The 17,783-nt window shown below is 40.1% G+C and overlaps 1 protein-coding gene across 16 annotated transcripts in view; it reads right to left on the reverse strand.

The window, feature by feature from the left end:
* FAM13A (family with sequence similarity 13 member A) overlaps positions 1–17,783 on the reverse strand; it is a 379,627-nt gene that overhangs the window by 173,446 nt on the left and 188,398 nt on the right. For 14 of the 16 annotated variants that reach the window (XM_063809674.1, XM_063809673.1, XM_063809676.1 and 11 more), the window contains one exon: positions 1,885–1,968. The exons of the other annotated variants lie outside the window; for them this stretch is intronic. In XM_063809674.1, the coding sequence (XP_063665744.1) occupies positions 1,885–1,968 (84 nt within the window). The remainder of the gene's footprint in view (positions 1–1,884; positions 1,969–17,783) is intronic. 16 annotated transcript variants of the gene reach the window in all.

Consider the following 17,783-nt stretch of genomic DNA (forward strand, 5'->3'; position numbering starts at 1 on the left):
AACTAACACAGGAATAGAAAACCAAACATTGCATGTTCTCACTTATAAATGGTTGCTGAATCATGAGACCACATGGACACCGGGAGGGGAATAACACACACTGGGACCCGTCAGTGGGGCGGCTTAGGGTGAAGGAATAAGCAAGGATACCTAATGGATGCTGGGTTTAATACCTAGGTGATGGTAGGAGATCTGTGCAGCAAACCACCATGGCACACATTTACCTATGTAACAACTCTGTACGTCCTGCACCTGTACCTCTGAACCTAAAATCAAAGTTGAAGAGAAAAAAGAAATTTTTCTTTTCACTGGCAAAACAATTATCAGCATTTTGGATTTTTTCTTACTAAGGGAAACAAAATTTTACACATTAACGCCTTTATGCTATCATATCTATAATAGTTCTTATTTTTTCTTGTTAAAATTTATGTAAATACTTTCCATTGATTATGTGTTCCTCATAATTATGAAACATCATAAAGTGATTTTTATTTTAAAAAATTACAGCTGAACATTTTACTTTACGCCCAGAAGGGAAAATGCATCTCATGCATTTCTATTATGCTTAGAGGTACCCTAGGAAGATCTACTGCACTTGACTATTTCCTATGTCAGAGGCTAGAAAAAATTATATGTAAGTATGTATGTGTGCATATATGTATGTATGTATGTATGTATGAACGAGATGGAGTCTCATTCTTGTTGCAGCTCGCTGCGACCTCTGCTTCTGAGGTTCAAGCAATTCTTTCTGCCTCAGCCTCCCAGTTAGCTGGGATTACAGGAGCCCGCCACCCAATCCTGGCTAATTTTTTTTGTATTTTTAGTACAGATGGGGTTTCAACATGTTGGCCAGACTGGTCCTTTTTCTTTCTTAATAGTGAACTTTTTGGCATTTTACTTTGTATATATTTCTTTTCAAAATTTTTTATTTTACGTTTGGGGGTACATGTGAAGGTTACATAGGTAAACATGTGTCACAAGGGTTTGTTGTACATATTATCACATCCCAGGTATTAAGCCCAGTACCCGATACTTATCTTTTCTGTATCTCTTCCTCCTCCCACCCTCCACCCTCGAAGAGGTCCCAGTGTCTGTTGTTTCCTTCTTTGTGTTCATAAGTTCTTGTCATTTAGCTCCTATTTATAAGTGAGAACATGTGGTATTTGGTTTTCTATTCCTGCGTTAGTTTACCAAGCATGATAGCCTCCAGCTCCATCCATGTTCCTGCAAAAGGCATGGTCTCATAGAAACAATTGTTATTGAGCAGAAGTAAAACCATCTACTAAAAATTATCACTATCTGTTCAATAATAGGAGTGTCCGAAGAATTTTTGGCTGAATACAACCACGGATTAAAGGTACTGTATAAAAAGTGCTTTTATACCACCAGATCCTCCCGCAACACTCCCTCATGCCTACTTCCCTGCAAAAACAAACAAATAAAAAACCAAAAGGGCTGAAGGAAATGCAAGCAACAGAACATGGAAATAGGAGAGCATCAAGAAACATGCTGGCCGGGCATGGTGGCTCACGCCTGTAATCCCAGCACTTTGGGAGGCCAAGGCAGGCAGATCACCTGAGGTCAGGAGTTTGAGACCAGCCTGGCCAACATGGCAAAACCCCGTCTCTACTAAAAATACAAAAATTAGCTGGGCATGGTGGTGCGCACCTTTAGTCCGAGCTACCCCAGAGGCTGATGCAGGAGAACTGCCTGAACCCAGGAGGCAGAGGTTGCAGTGAGCTGAGATTGCGCCACTGCACTCCAGCCTGGATGATAAAGCAAGACTCTGTCTCAAAACAAACAAACAAACAAACAAAAACAACAAAAAACAAAGAACCATGCTAAAGATTTCACATGGTCGCCTACAGAGAAAACATAGTTTACCTTGGTTTTTGGAGGTGGTTTTGGCATGTCTCTTTCTAAGCCTCTTGTTAAAAGGATGGGCAGGGAGTTCTTATAACAGACCTCCTACAAAAGAAGTATAAAGGAAACATTAGAGATTAAAGAACACTTACCCTAACCAAAAATTACAAGGTAGTGAAAAACAGTTTTGAAGAGAGAGCATTTCTGGATTGAGTTGTTCACATCAGAAACTGGTGAAATTGTAGTACGGAGTCAAAACTTTTCCTCTTACATGTCATATACAACAATAAAGTAAGATAAGATGGTGATGGAGTAGGTGAGAGATGTACAGTACATATATTCAGAGATGATCATTAAAAATCATATCTGCACTGTTATGTCATTTTATCACATACATATCCACTATAGACAGCTTGCTCTTCTTTTGAGAAGTGAATAGTTAAATCTCCAAAATATCAACCAACAAACTTAAAGTCGCCAACATTCCCTACATTTTACAGATGTATTCTGACTCTTTACATACTTGACCTTAAACAATTTCCTTCAGATAATTTACCAAACCACTATTAAATGGTGATAGTTTTGTATTAACACCCTGTGGAAGAATATATGAGTATCTGTTTCCAGAATTATTAAACCTCCAAGTCCTTGGTTCACACCAAAAGAACATTTGCCAAAATAATGGCAGAAATTACAAGGAGGCAGCTGAGGCATAACTGTATAGATTTATTATTTATTCATACACGATGAACAGAAATGACAGTAATCTTGTTTGTTTTGTTGTTTCAATAATGCAGAGCCTCACTTCCGAATAGCCATTAACTTGGATAAGCTTTCCATAGATGATTCCATCTCCAAATTAAGATAGGAAAATAATACATAAAAGGAAAATTATAGGCAACAAGAAGGCTGAGAAAGTCAGTCAGATTTTTTTCACTTATTCCATAATCCTCCATATCCCATTTCTTCCCCAAGGTTCCTGCCATTCAATCATCTAAATCATACATTTTTTAAAAGTTTAGTTTATGGCTAATTCGTTACAATCTTTTAAACATAATTTTAGTCTGCATACTTCAGAATATTATTAAAATTTGCTAGACTTATATTCATTTATTTCTAAAGGGAACAATATATTATTAGGATAAAATGTCCCTAAAGAAAGTAACAACACTACTTATTATTAATAAAGATTGAATCTTATGATGTATTGGGCATTGCTAAAGACTGCATTTATAATGCCGTTTTTACGCCCAATAGCCCTATGAGCTAGGAACTATTATCATCATCTCCCCTTTAAGGCTAACACAATACAGGCTTACAGAAGTTAAGTAAACTTGCCCAAGATCACACAGGACTCAAAGATTGTTCTGTAAAACATTAGGGCCTGAGCTCTTAATACCTTTATATATTACTCATCTCAGATATACCATACTTGGCATCTAAAACCACTAAGTTGTGGAGCCATAGCATTTTAAAGCCAAAAGAGTTTTGTAAAGGTCAACTAGTCGGCCTCCCTGATTTTACAGATGAGGGACTTGGATTCTAAGGTGATGTGTCCAAGATCATATAAACAGTGGCAAAGCTGAGACTCATGTCTGGACCACAAAGCAGTACACAGCACATGTTCTCAGGTTTGTGCTAGGGACAAACATTCCCAGATGCATAGGGGATTGGAAGCCTCTTCTAAGCTGGGGAGTAGCTGCAGGTACTGCCAACACTCTCAGCTGCCTGTGGCCTCACATAGCCCTTATGTAAGTACCAAAGGGTACATTTCAGAGATCCCTAAATAAGTGTGCATTCCGGTCTTACCCTTTCCCACTAGTTACAGCACCTGCTGGTGGTAAGCTGCTTTCTGGAAATAGTGAATGAACCCATTCCCGCTTCTGACTCACTGTGAGAGGGATAAACTATATCCAGCTTGACATTTAGGAGAGCCAACTGCATAATACATTGCATAATTTGACTATGCTTGGATAACACAATTATGCTTTATGCTTGTACCTGTTTTTTAAAACTACTGGTATGTAAATGCTAGAATATGATGAAAAGAAACAAGGCTGACTGTTAAGGGAAATTAGTAGAAATGTCTGACTGTTGTCTATGACTGTCTGAGTGTTTACAAATGCCTATAATTCTTTCTTCCTTATGCAAAAAACAGAAGTGACAGTATTTCTTTATTCTATTTTCCAGCCCTGTCTCTGTATATTAATGGGCACAAGGCTGACAGTCAACTTTTTCCTATAAGACTCTGAAAGCATTTTTTCTAAACTTCTATTTGCAAATGTCACCTACATGAATTATATTTACTTTTTGTTTCATGACTTTAAACTTAGACAATACAGACAAAGTAAAGTTTAGCAGTCTGAGAATGAACTGGCAGATAAGAGATCTAGCTCAAGGAAGAAGTAGTATTTATTGATGAAAAGACAAGCCAGCACCCGTTCAGAGTTGCATTCCCAGTGCCCCATCAGAATGGTACTGAAACAGCAGCTCCCACCCTTGCAGCAAGCAGCGAGCAAGGGGGCTGCAGAGCCACAGGACACAGGTAACACCTTCCTATAAGGCCCATGGTACTTAGATTTCTGGAGAAAAGTTAAATAATTCAACTAGTAACCTAAGCAAATAACTGGTGATAACTTAATGTATTCTTTTGAAATATATATTATGCAGTTAAGTATGAAATAGTAAGATAAAACATTTTCTAAACCTTTATAAAGCCATTTATATTTGTACATATGTATCTGAGAAAGTTGAAAATTTATGTCCACAGCAAAAATATCAACACAAATGCAAATAGTAGAATTATTCATAATAGCCTAAAAGTGGTGACAATCCAAATGCCCATTAATTGATGAATGGATAAACAAGACATGGTATAGTCACATAATAGAATATTCTTCAGCTATAAAAAGGAATAAAGTACTGACACCTGCTACAACATGAATGAACCTTGAAAACATGCTAAGTGAAATAATACAGACACAAAAGGATATATATTGTGTGATTCCACTTATATGAAATGTCCAGAATAGGCAAATACTTAGTGACAGAAAGTAGACTGGTTATTGCCAGGGGTTGGGAGGAGTGGGGAATGTGGAGTGACTGCTAATGGGTCTGATGTACATGAGGTTTTTTTTTTTTTTTTTTTTTTTTTTTGAGATGGAGTCTCGCTCTGTTGCCAGGCTGGAGTGGAGTGCAGTGGCGTGATCTTGGCTCACTGTAACCTCCGCCTCCCAGGTTCAAGCGATTCTCCTGTCTCAGCCTCTGGAGTAGCTGGGACTACAGGTGTGCACCACCATGCCCAGCTAATTTTTGTATTTTTAGTAGAGATGAGGTTTCTCCATGTTGGCCAGGATGGTCTCTATCTCTTGACCTTGTGATCCGCCCACCTTGGCCTCCCAAAGTGCTGGGATTACAGAAGTGAGCCACCGTGCCCGGCTGAGGTTTCTTTTTAGGGTGATAAAAATATTCTGGAATTAGGTAATGGTGATGATTGCACAGTTTTGTGAACACACACAAAGCCATAGATTGTATACTTTATAAGAGGGAATTTCAATGGTATGTGAATTATATCTAAATTTTTTACAGAGCCATGTAAAGAACGTTCCCACATTCTCAAGGTAAGAGACCTCGGGTTTGTGTTCAAACTCTTCCTTTAGAAGAACTTTTTGGAAAAAGTTTGGAGGGGGATGTTGTGTTTCTAAGTGTTAAATTGTATGTAGGCATGAAAATTTATTCAACAAATATCAACTGAATCTTATTACTAGTTGGAATGGGTGGTATTCCAATGCTGGGCACTGGAGAACGACGTGTCAAACTGGACATTAATAGATCACATACAGTATATTTATACTTATTTTAAACATTTGATCTACTTACATGAGACTTTTGACTGAACCGATTGCTTACTTTAATGACCTTTGCACAACACCTACTTGCTTAAACCGGCTGTGTCATGGTATCATGAGAACACCAGTTAAAAATACAATAAGGAAGGAAAAAAATACCTTATCATGGCTTCTTTTGCCTTACTATTCAACTACTAATGACATTTAAAAATAGGAAAGCACTCACTGTTCCCTCAGCCTTGCACACTACTTCCACAGCTCTTTTAAGGTTTGGTCCCTTGTTTCATTCAGGTCTTTGCTCAATTTCACTGGAGCAGGTTATCTTCCCAAGATGCCACCTGGGAAGGGATATTAATCACTACCTCCCTCGTCTTCCACTTGTTGCTCTCTATCCCCTACCCTATTTTATGTTTCTCCATAGCCCTTAGAAATATCCAACCTTAAACTTACTGGTTTTAATTCTTTTTTTTTTTTTTTTTGAGATGGAGTCTCGCTCTGTCACCAGGTTGGAGTGCAGTGGTGCCATCTCAGCTCACTGCAACTTCTGCCTCCTGGGTTCAAGCGATTCTCCTGCCTCAGCCTCCTGAGTAGCTGGGACTACAGGCACGCGTCACCATGCCCAGCTAATTTCTGTATTTTTAGTAGAGACGGGGTTTCACTACGTTGGCCAGGATGTTCTCAATCTCTTGACCTCGTGATCTGCCCGCCTCAGCCTCCCAAAGTGCTGGGATTACAGGCGTGAGCCACCACGCCCAGCTGCTTTTAATTCTTTATTGTCCATCTCATCCTACTCTGTGAGAGGACTTGGTCAGTCTTCTTCATAAATACATTATATCCACAGAGCCTACAACTAGGTTTGGCACATAGTAGGAGCTCAATTGTTGAGTGACTGAGTAAACTGAATGAATAAAATCCCCTTCCAAGCCCCTTGTGCATTCCTCCTGCTTTTAGTCCCTTCTTAATTCCCTTCTTAAATTCCCTTTATGATCCTTCGTTCTCTTGCTAATACCCTTAATTTCTTTCCTCCAGTCTCCAATCATTGCATTCACCTCACAAAAGTACAATGTTGGATGAATCCAGCTATATGCTTTCTCTGTGCTGAGAACGGAGCAGCTCAAAGTGGCTGGAAAAAATTACAGAATTGGTTGACTGGTTTCACATTAAATTTATGACCAAAAACTTTGGATGGGCCCTCCCTCATGTACAGCAATTCTGCTATACTTCTTGCGTAACTTGATTTTCCACTTTCCAAGATGATATTTCTTGTCTTTCCCTCTCTTCTCAAACCCCTTTCTTTCCATTCTTGCTTAATACCTCTTTGGAAAAACAGAAACATCGGAGCAGAAGCTAGTCATTGCCACACCATCAAATCTACAAACCTAGCTGAAATCATTCAATCCTCTCTGCCTTCCCTGTTGTTGCAATGAGAGATAAGACTGGTTGTATCAAAGAGCAATTCCCTCCATATGTACAGTGGATCTCATCTCCTTTCATCTCCCCAAAGGCTGCTCCTTCAACGGTCTCCTGTCACTCCCTTCCCCACTGTGACCATTCCCATCAATCACAAGCATGCTCTGCTGTCATATCTTCTCATTTTTGTTTGTTTATTTTTAAAAGATACTTCCTTAATCCTACATCTCCCATTAGCTATGGTCCTACTTGCTTCCCTTCATAGCAAATTCCTTTAAAACAGCCATCTTCACTCACTTTCTCTACTTCCTCACCTCCAATTCATTCTTCAATGCCCTAAGATGTGGTCTTTGTCTCACTATTTCACAGAATCTGCCAAAACAGTCACAGCTCAGCCTCCGTCTTACTCTTGTTCTTAGTAACATTTAAAGAAGGTGACTATTCTTGAATTACTCTCTTCTCTTAGCTTCCATGACATCACTGGTAGGTGGCTTTTGATGGTTAAATTTAGGTGTCAACTTGACTAAATGAAGAGATGTCCAAAGAGTTGGCAAAACATTATTTCTGGGTATGTCTGTGAGGGTGTTCTGGAAGAGTCTGGTATTTGAATCAATGGGCTGAGTAAGGAAGATCCACCCTCACCAAATGTTGCAGGCACCATCCAATTGGCTGAGGACATATAGAGAACAAAAAGGCAGAGGAAAGGTGAATTTGATGTCTCTCCTAGAGCTGGGGCACCCATCTTCCCCTGCTCTTGGACATTAAAACTCCAGGTTCTGCAGCCTTTGGACTTTGGACTTGCACCATCAGCTTCCCAGCCACTCAAGACTTCGGATTTAGACTGAGCCATGCTACCAGCTTCCCTGGTTCACCAGAGCTTGCAAACAGCATATTATAGAGCTCTTCAGCCTCCAAAATCATGTGAGCCAAACCCCATAATAAATCACCTCTCTCTTTACACACACACATACACACACACACACACACACACACACACACACACCTCCTATTGGTTTTGTTTCTCTGGAAAACCTTGAACATATACAGGAGGAAAACATTTTCCTACTCACCTAAACCAACTCCATACAGTTGGCTGCTGCTCCTCCTCTATACAACAAAGTTACAGTTACATATCTATTGGTTATTGGTTTATTTTCTGAATCCTCTACTAAAGAGAAGTCTAAGCCTGGGCAACCTAGTGAGACTCTGTCTCTACAAAAACAACAAAATAAAATTAGGCAGGCATGGTGGCACATTCCTGTGGTCCTAGATACTCAGGAGGCTGAGGCAAGAGGACCTATTGTGCCCAAGAGGTCCAGCCTGCAGTGAGCTGTGATCACACCACTGCACTCCAGCCAGGGTGACAGAGCAAGACAGAAGAAAGAAGAAAGAAGAAGAAAGAAGGAAGAAGAGGAGGAGGAGGAGGAAGAGGAAGAAGAAGAAGAAGAAGAAGAAGAAGTAGTAGAAGTAGTAGTAGAGAGAAGAAGGAAGAAGAGGAGGAAGAAGAAGAGGAGGAGGAGGAAGAGGAGGAGGAAGAAGAAGAAGAGGAGGAGGAGGAAGAGGAAGAGGAAGAAGAACAGGAGGAAGAGGAAGAGGAAGAAGAGGAGGAGGAGGAAGAAGAAGAGGAGGAAGAAGAGAAGAGGAAGAAGAGGAGGAGGAGGAGAAAGACAAAGAAGAAGAAGTAGTAGAAGTAGTAGTAGTAGAGGGAAGAGGGAAGAAGAGGAGGAGGAAGAAGAAGAAGAGGAGGAGGAGGAAGAGGAAGAAGAGGAGGAAGAGGAAGAGGAAGAAGAGGAGGAGGAGGAAGAAGAGGAAGAAGAGGAAGAAGAGGAGGAGGAGGAGGAGGAGGAAGAAGAAGAAGAAAGAAGAAGAAGGCGGCAAATAATACATGTCTCCTTTTACTACTGTGATCACAATTCCATAGAGAATTGCCTGGTATAGCAGGAACTCAATGTGTGTTGAATAAATGAATGAAGGAAGTCGGAGTGACTCAAGAGTTGATACAGAGAAGTCTTCTTTTCCCAAATGATATGAAATCATTCACCTTCATGGCTTTTAAATACAACCAATATATAATGTTGCCCAAATTTGTGTCTCTGTCTCTGATGTTTCTCCTGAGCTCATATTACTTACATCTAATTGCCTAATTGGCAACTCTACACTTAGTATGTTCAAACTTGAGCTTATAAATATTATCAGCAAAAAAATTCTGTCAGTCTGAGGTTGCAGTGAGCCGAGATCATGCCATTGCACTCCAGCCTGGATGACAGGGTGAGACTCCGTCACAAAAAAAAAGAAAAAAAAAACTGTCAGTCTTTGAGTCTTCCTTAGATGAGCAAATGTCACCTAGTTGCTCAGGACAATGTCTTAGGAATCTCCCCTGATTCCTCCCTTTCCCATACCTCTTGCATTCAACCCGCCAAGTGCAGTCAGTACTATCTCCAAAATAAACTGAAATCGGTCTACTCTTCCCTATGTGCACAGTCACCCCAATCATAACCATCATTGTTCACCTAAATTATTTCAAACATCTTGCCTTCTACAAGCTTTGTACATGTAAATCAGACGATGTCACTTCTCTACCCTAAATCTTCCAATGATATATCATTATTCCGACAATTAAATCCAAATTCCTTACCATGACCTACACAGTCCCAATGATCTAGCTCTTGCCTATGTCTCTAATCTCATAGCATTTGCCCTCTCCTCGTTATGCCCCAGCCACCATGGCCTTCTTTTCTGTTCTTCAAATACCCCAAGTCCCTTCCTGCCTTCCAGCATTTGCCCTTCTTATTCCTTCTCCCTGGAATGATTTTCCACACTGCTCTAGCATAGCTGTGCATTCATTCTTATCTTTCAGCTCCCATGTCACTTCCTCAGAGAGGCCATCTTTAACAACCTTATCTAAAGTGGCTCCTCTAACTATGCTCTTTTCTTCTTAACAGGCTTCATCTTCAACCACAGTACTTACTTTAATTCGTTATTGATTATCTACCACTCCAAGAAGTCTTTAAGGCTCATGAGAGGTAAACATATTTGATCAGTGTATTCTAGTATTCAGTGTATAGTTAATAAGTATTTTTTGAATGAACAAATAAAACTGTCAACTTCACATTTCCCTTCCTTTTAGCATTAATTTCCAACCATTAGAGAATTTTGGCGGACTCTGTGATATTGGGAACAAGATAATAACACATTTTCCTATTTCTGATGGATGAGGATACATATAAAAGAAGCTACATTATGACAGGGAGGAACTGCATTTGGTGTGCTGGGGTCAAACTCACAACAGTTGATTCGGTCAGATTTGGTGATCTGGAGAGCAGAAGACAGAGAGCAATACTGATATGATTACAAATTGAAGTAGCAAAGGCCCATGGCTGAGGCATCTTATAGGAAAGCGCATGTAGAACAGTGCTACTTTGCACATAACCAGGGTCCAATACATATGACTGGCAGATTACAGATCACTCTTTACAACCCCATAGAAGTCTCTTCTGCAATTCATCTATATCTCAAAATGAATCTCAATTTGATTGATGGAAAAAAGTAGATTTTCTTAAAACTCGAAAGAAATATAATGTTATCTTTACATTAATGAAAGGAATAAATTGAATTTTAAAATAGCACTTTCTAGATCTTCACTATATATTTTTGGAAAAACTCTGTAATTTTCTGGCTTGGCCCAGGGAAGTAGAAATGGGAAGATGAGAAGTAGTGAAATTCTACATAGAATTTTGAACTAATTATAATTACTTTATGAACTGCAACAATAATATTCACAGGTAGAACCTTATGAATTATATACCTTATGAAACACAATTATAATTTTGATTGTGTTTAAGTCTATTAAAAATTGCCCTACAGAAAATGGCAACCAGTCATTTCCATGTAAAGAAACAAATGAAAATGAATTGCAGCAGGGGTGGTCAAATTAAATCAAACTTTATTGTCAAGTGCTATGGTTTGAGTATTTGTCCTCTCCAAAAGTCGTGTTGAAATTTAAGCCCCAAAGTGGCAGTGTTGAGAGGCCCTTTAAGCAGTGATTGGGTTTTAAGAGCTCTGCCCTCAATAATAGATTAATTCATTTGTGGATTAATAGATTAATGGGTTAATGAATTAATGGGTTATTATGGGAGCAGGATTAATGGCTTTTGCGTCCTCTCTTGCCATGTGACCTCTGCACATGCCAGCTCCCCTTCCCCTTTCCACCATGAGTGGAAGCAGCCTGACGCCCTTGCCAGAAGCAGATGCTGGTGCTATGCTTCTTGTACAGCCTGCAGAACTGTGGGCCAAAGAAACCTCTTATCTTTATAAATTAAAAAAAAAGAAGAAGAAGAGGAAGAGAGATTTGAACTAGCACACTTAGCCCCCTAACTATGTGATGCCCTGTACCACCTAGAGCAAGAAGGCCCTCACCAGATATAGCACCTTGAGCTTGGACTTCTCAGCCTTCAAAACTACAAAGAATAAATTACTTTTCTTTATAAATTATTCCATTTCAGGTATTCTGTTACAAGCAAGGGAAGATGAACAAAGACATCGAGCATCATTAAGCTCTAAAGTTTGGACTCCCAGTCTTAATATTATTATAATCCAATATAGAGTTTTCCTTCAGCTCCTATATCACCTCTTTGGAGAAGCTCCATCTAACAACTTCATCAAAAAAAGCTTTCCCTAGTTATGTTTTTCAACCTGCTTTACTTCTGTCACAGTACTTATTGAGTTGAGATTCGTTTAGGTGTCCATGTGTTGCTCTGATCTATTCCTAATATCTGTGCTTTCCTTCGATCATCTAACCCACCATGCTTTCTCATTTAACAGTCTTGACTTAGCGAGGCTCTACTTTTTATTTATTTGCACAGAGGTTTAAATAATTATCCACTACCATATGCAAGTGTGCAAGTGTCTGACTCAGGGCCTTTGTACTTGCTGTTCCTTCTGCTTAGACTGCTCTTCCTCCAAAAGTTTGTATGGCTTGCTCCACCACGTCATTTAGATCTGCACTCAAATGCTACCTAGCCTAGGGGCCTTCCTTCACTTCTCTATATAAAAAAGCTCCCCAGCTCATATACAGTACCATTAATTTCAAGAGTGTATCATGGTTTAATTTTTTTTTTTTCAGAATCTATCATCAGATGACATAGTAACTTCCTTAATTGTTTATTGTCTGTGCCCCACCCCACTAAAAGGTAAAGATGAGAACAGGTATTATTTTTAAAATTCACTGCTATTTTTAAAGCTCATAGAATACCAGCTGGCTAACAGGCATTCAATAAATGGTTGAATAACTGAATAGACTGATGAGTCAAAAACAACCTCTTCTGACTCCTCTACTTCAGTTTATCCTACATATGGATGCCAAATTAATTTTTTCTACTTTATTACTCTTAGTCTGTTTTGTGTTGCTATAAAGGAATACCTGAAGCTGGGTAATTTATAAAGAAAAAAGATTTATTTGGCTCATTCTGGAAAGTTAAGTTTGGGCATCTGCATATGGTGAGTGCCTCGTGAAGGAAGGCAAAAGGGAGCCAACCTGTGTAGAGATCATATGGCAAGGGGGAGGTGCCAGGCTCTTTTTAATAACCAGCTCTTGCAGAAACTAATACAGTGAGAACTCACTCACTTCCAAGGGAGGGCATTAATCTATTCACGAGGAATCCACCCCCATGACCCAAACACCCCCCATTAGGTCCCACCTCCAACGCTGAGGACCAAGTATCCACATGAGATTTTGTGGACACAAACAAACCACATCCAAACCATAGCCAACTCTAATTCAAGTTACTCCTTTCCTGGAAACTTTTAATTACTGCTGCCCATCATCAAATTTAAATTCTTATTCCTGCCATCCAATACCTTTCAACCCACCCTTCTTGTCATATCTACCCTACATGAACATTATAATTGCGGTCACTTGTTGCTTGCCCTAATTACTTATGTGCTTATCCCATTTTCCATCCTTGACCTCAGATGCTTAAAGGACTTTTCAATCTTTTTTCTCTTTATGGTGCTGAAGTAGACAATTAATATTTTTCCACGTCCAACACTCATTTTCCCTTCTTTGGAGGAAGATGTATTTTTAAGAAACCACTCTTCTCCTATTGGATACAGTGTTTCAATAAAAGTGTATCTCTGATGAACAGCTGGACATGTCTTCCAAGAGCTTCCAAATATCAATCAGATACCCATTCACTATAATTTTGACCAGAAATGAGAAGACTCAAAAACTGAGAATAGCTAAAGCCGACTCTCCCAGTGGCAGTCTGTTGAAGACACTGTTCAGCTCTCACACTGCCTGCTGCCCAGAACCTTACAGCTGTCTTGGTAAGTGTCCTCTGGGAAGTCTGGTTTGTAGAAATTCCTTTCCTTTCCTTTTCTTTTGTCAAATTTTACCCAGAGTTGGTTTTTGTTGTTTTCAACTAAAGAAAGTACTTTGAGTTACACAAATATTTATTATAGTGTCTTTCATATTGTGGGCACTCGAGAAAATTTTGAATTGAAATCGTGCAGCATTGACGGTAATGATAATCAAACTAATAAACAACACTGGCTATCACTTATATAGTAGTTAACTACGTGCACGGTTTTCTTCTAAGTGCTTATTATACATTTACTCATTTGATCTTCACAACAACCCTATGAAATATGTGCTTTATTATCCAAATTTCATATGTAAGGAAAGTGAGGTACGGAGAGTATGAGTAACTTGTCTAAGGTCCTACATTTAGTAAGTGGCAACACTGGAATTTGAAGCCAGGCTATCTGTCTCCAAAACCTGCTCTCACCTGCACAGAATACTGCCTCTCCTGAAGAGTCCTTCCTATTTAATGAGATCAGGAAACAATGCAAGTTAGGTAAGTCCCAAAGTAAACTAAAGCAGGGAATCGTAACAAATAATCTTTTGTGTACAGTCTTTCTTGTACAAGCCACAGTCAAAATGCATTACCTATATATTGGAGTGAAAATACATGGAGTGAAAATATGAAGCCTTTAATCATTATCAGGTCTTTCCTAAGTATTCAACTAAGCTTTGTGGCAGTGGCAACGCTTTGTGTACACCATATCATTTCCTCATCTTCTCCCTCTGGGCATCAGGGAAACCATTTTCAGCCTCTCTTCCAGTTAGATTGGGAGCCACATGACAAGCCAATTCTAGGCCTGGCCATAAAAATATTCCAAATTATTTTCATCCTCCTCTTTCTCTGATAAGGCAAACTTTGATGGTAGCTGGTCTAATATGAGGAGGGCTCCTCAACCCACTGTACTGCAAAGTGAATGAGAAATACATTTTGATTGTGTTAAGCCACCAAGGTTTTATAATCTTTTACAGAACCTTCCATTAACTACTCTGACACTATTTTCCCATAAATAGCTATATTGTTGTATTCACACTACATTTGTTTAACTAAATTATATAAGTACCATAAAAAAACAATAACTGGCATAAACAGGTTTGGAAACAAACATCATGGTTAGCATACAGTAAACCTGGTATTGAGCAGATGTATAAGACAGTCACCTATTAGTCACAAGTATTCAGGGTTGCCATGTACAGCAGTCAGCATGTCTTAAAAAGGAATGCACAGAATTGATTCACCTGGTAAATTAGGTAGTTGGAAGTCTGTGAAGCAAACTTTTATTGAATGCACTAGAGATGTGAACAATTATTAATGCTCAGAATAGTTACTATGACTTTCTTGAAGGAAATTTAAGTTAACTTTCACTTAGATAAATGTGTTGTAATTTAATGGATGTTTTGAGTAAATATAAAGAACTAGAATAAGTGTTTTAGAAGATACAAGAATGTATGAGTTGATTCACAACTTTAAGAGAAATGCCAGAGGGCAGCCAAGATGGCCGAATAGGAACAGCTCCAGTGTACAGCTCCCAGCGTGAGCGACGCAGAAGACGGGTGATTTCTGCATTTCCATCTGAGGTACCGGGTTCATCTCACTAGGGAGTGCCAGACAGTGGGCGCAGGACAGTGGGTGCAGCACACCATGCGCGAGCTGAAGCAGGGAAAGGCATTGCCTCACTCAGGAAGCGCAAAGGGTCAGGGAGTTCCCTTTCCTAGTCAAAGAAAGGGGTGACAGATGGCACCTGGAAAATCGGGTCACTCCCACCTTAATACTGTGCTTTTCCGACGGGCTTAAAAAATGGCGCACCAGGAGATTATATCCCGCACATGGCTCAGAGGGTGCTATGCCCACAGAGTCTCGCTGATTGCTAGCGCAGCAGTCTGAGATCAAACTGCAAGGTGGCAGCGAGGCTGGGGGATGGGCGCCTGCCATTGCCCAGGCTTGCTTAGGTAAACAAAGCAGCTGGAAAGCTCGAACTGGGTGGAGCCCACCACAGCTCAAGGAGGCCTGCCTGCCTCTGTAGGCTCCACCTCTGGGGGCAGGGCACACACAAACAAAAAGACAGCAGTAACCTCTGCAGACTTAAATGTCCCTGTCTGACAGCTTTGAAGAGAGCAGCGGTTCTCCCAGCACGCAGCTGGAGACCTGAGAACGGGGAGACTGCCTCCTCAAGTGGACCCCTGAACCCTGACCCCCGAGCAGCCTAACTGGGAGGCACCCCCTAGTAGGGGCAAACTGACACCTCACACGGCCGGGTACTCCTCTGAGACAAAACTTCCAGAGGAACGATCAGACAGCAGCATTCGCGGTTCACGAAAATCCGCTGTTCTGCAGCCACCGCTGCTGATACCCAGGCAAACAGCGTCTGGAGTGGACCTCTAGCAAACTCCAACAGACCTGCAGCTGAGGGTCCTGTCTGTTAGAAGGAAAACTAATAAACAGAAAGGACATCCACACCAAAAACCCATCTGTACATCGCCATCATCAAAGACCAAAAGTAGATAAAACCACAAAGATGGGGAAAAAACAGAGCAGAAAAACTGGAAACTCTAAAAAGCAGAGTGCCTCTCCTCCTCCAAAAGAACGCAGTTCCTCACCAGCAACGGAACAAAGCTGGACGGAGAACAACTTTGACGAGTTGAGAGAAGAAGGCTTCAGACGATCAAACTACTCCGAGCTATAGGAGGAAATTCAAACCAAAGGCAAAGAAGTTAAAAACTTTGAAAAACATTTAGATGAATGTATAACTAGAATAATCAATAGAGAGAAGTGCTTAAAGGAGCTGATGGAGCTGAAAGCCAAAGCTTGAGAACTACGTGAAGAATGCAGAAGCCTCACGAGCCGATGCGATCAACTGGAAGAAAGGGTATCAGTGATGGAAGATGAAATGAATGAAATGAAGCGAGAAGGGAAGTTTAGAGAAAAAAGAATAAAAAGAAATGAACAAAGCCCCCAAGAAATATGGGACTATGTGAAAAGACCAAATCTATGTCTGATTGGTGTACCTGAAAGTGACGGGGAGAATGGAACCAAGTTGGAAACCACTCTGCAGGATATTATCCAGGAGAACTTCCCCAATCTAGCAAGGCAGGCCAACATTCAGATTCAGGAAATACAGAGAACGCCACAAAGATACTCCTCGAGAAGAGCAACTCCAAGACACATAATTGTCAGATTCACCAAAGTGGAAATGAAGGAAAAAATGTTAAGGACATCCAGAGAGAAAGGTCGGGTTACCCACAAAGGGAAGCCTATCAGACTAACAGCGGATCTCTCGGCAGAAACTCTACAAGCCAGAAGAGAGTGAGGGCCAATATTCAACATTCTTAAAGAAAAGAATTTTCAACCCAGAATTTCACATCCAGCCAAACTAATCTTCATAAGTGAAGGAGAACTAAAATCCTTTACAGACAAGCAAATGTTGAGAGATTTTGTCACCACCAGGCCTACCATAAAAGAGCTCCTGAAGGAAGCACTAAACATGGAAAGGAACAACCGGTACCAGCCGCTGCAAAATCATGCCAAAATGTAAAGACCATCGAGACTAGGAAGAAACTGCATCAACTAACGAGCAAAATAACCAGCTAACATCACAATGACAGGATCAAATTCACACAAACAATATTAACTTTAAATGTAAATGGACTAAATGCTCCAATTAAAAGACACAGACTGGCAAATTGGATAAAGAGTCAAGACCCATCAGTGTGCTGTATTCAGGAAACCCATCTCATGTGCAGAGACACACAGAGGCTCAAAATAAAAGGATGGAGGAAGATCTATCAAGCAAATGGAAAACAAAAAAAGGCAGGGGTGGCAATCCTAGTCTCTGATAAAACAGACTTTAAACCAACAAAGATCAAAAGAGACAAAGAAGGCCATTACATAATGGTAAAGGGATCAATTCAACAAGAAGAGCTAACTATCCTAAATATATATGCACCCAATACAGGAGCACCCAGATTCATAAAGCAAGTCCTAAGTGACCTACAAAGAGACTTAGACTCCCACATAATAATAATGGGAGATTTTAACACCCCACTGTCAACATTAGACAGATCAATGAGACAGAAAGTTAACAAGGATACCCAGGAATTGAACTCAGCTCTGCACCAAGTGGACCTAATAGACATCTACAGAACTCTCCACCCCACATCAAAAGAATATACATTTTTTTCAGCACCACACCACACCTATTCCAAAATTGACCACACAGTTGGAAGTAAAGCTCTCCTCAGCAAATGTAAAAGATCAGACATTATAAAAAACTGTCTCTCAGACCACAGTGCAATCAAACTAGAAC

The sequence above is a fragment of the Pan troglodytes genome, chromosome 3, assembly GCF_028858775.2.
Source record: "Pan troglodytes isolate AG18354 chromosome 3, NHGRI_mPanTro3-v2.0_pri, whole genome shotgun sequence".
NCBI classification, from domain to species: domain Eukaryota; kingdom Metazoa; phylum Chordata; class Mammalia; order Primates; family Hominidae; genus Pan; species Pan troglodytes.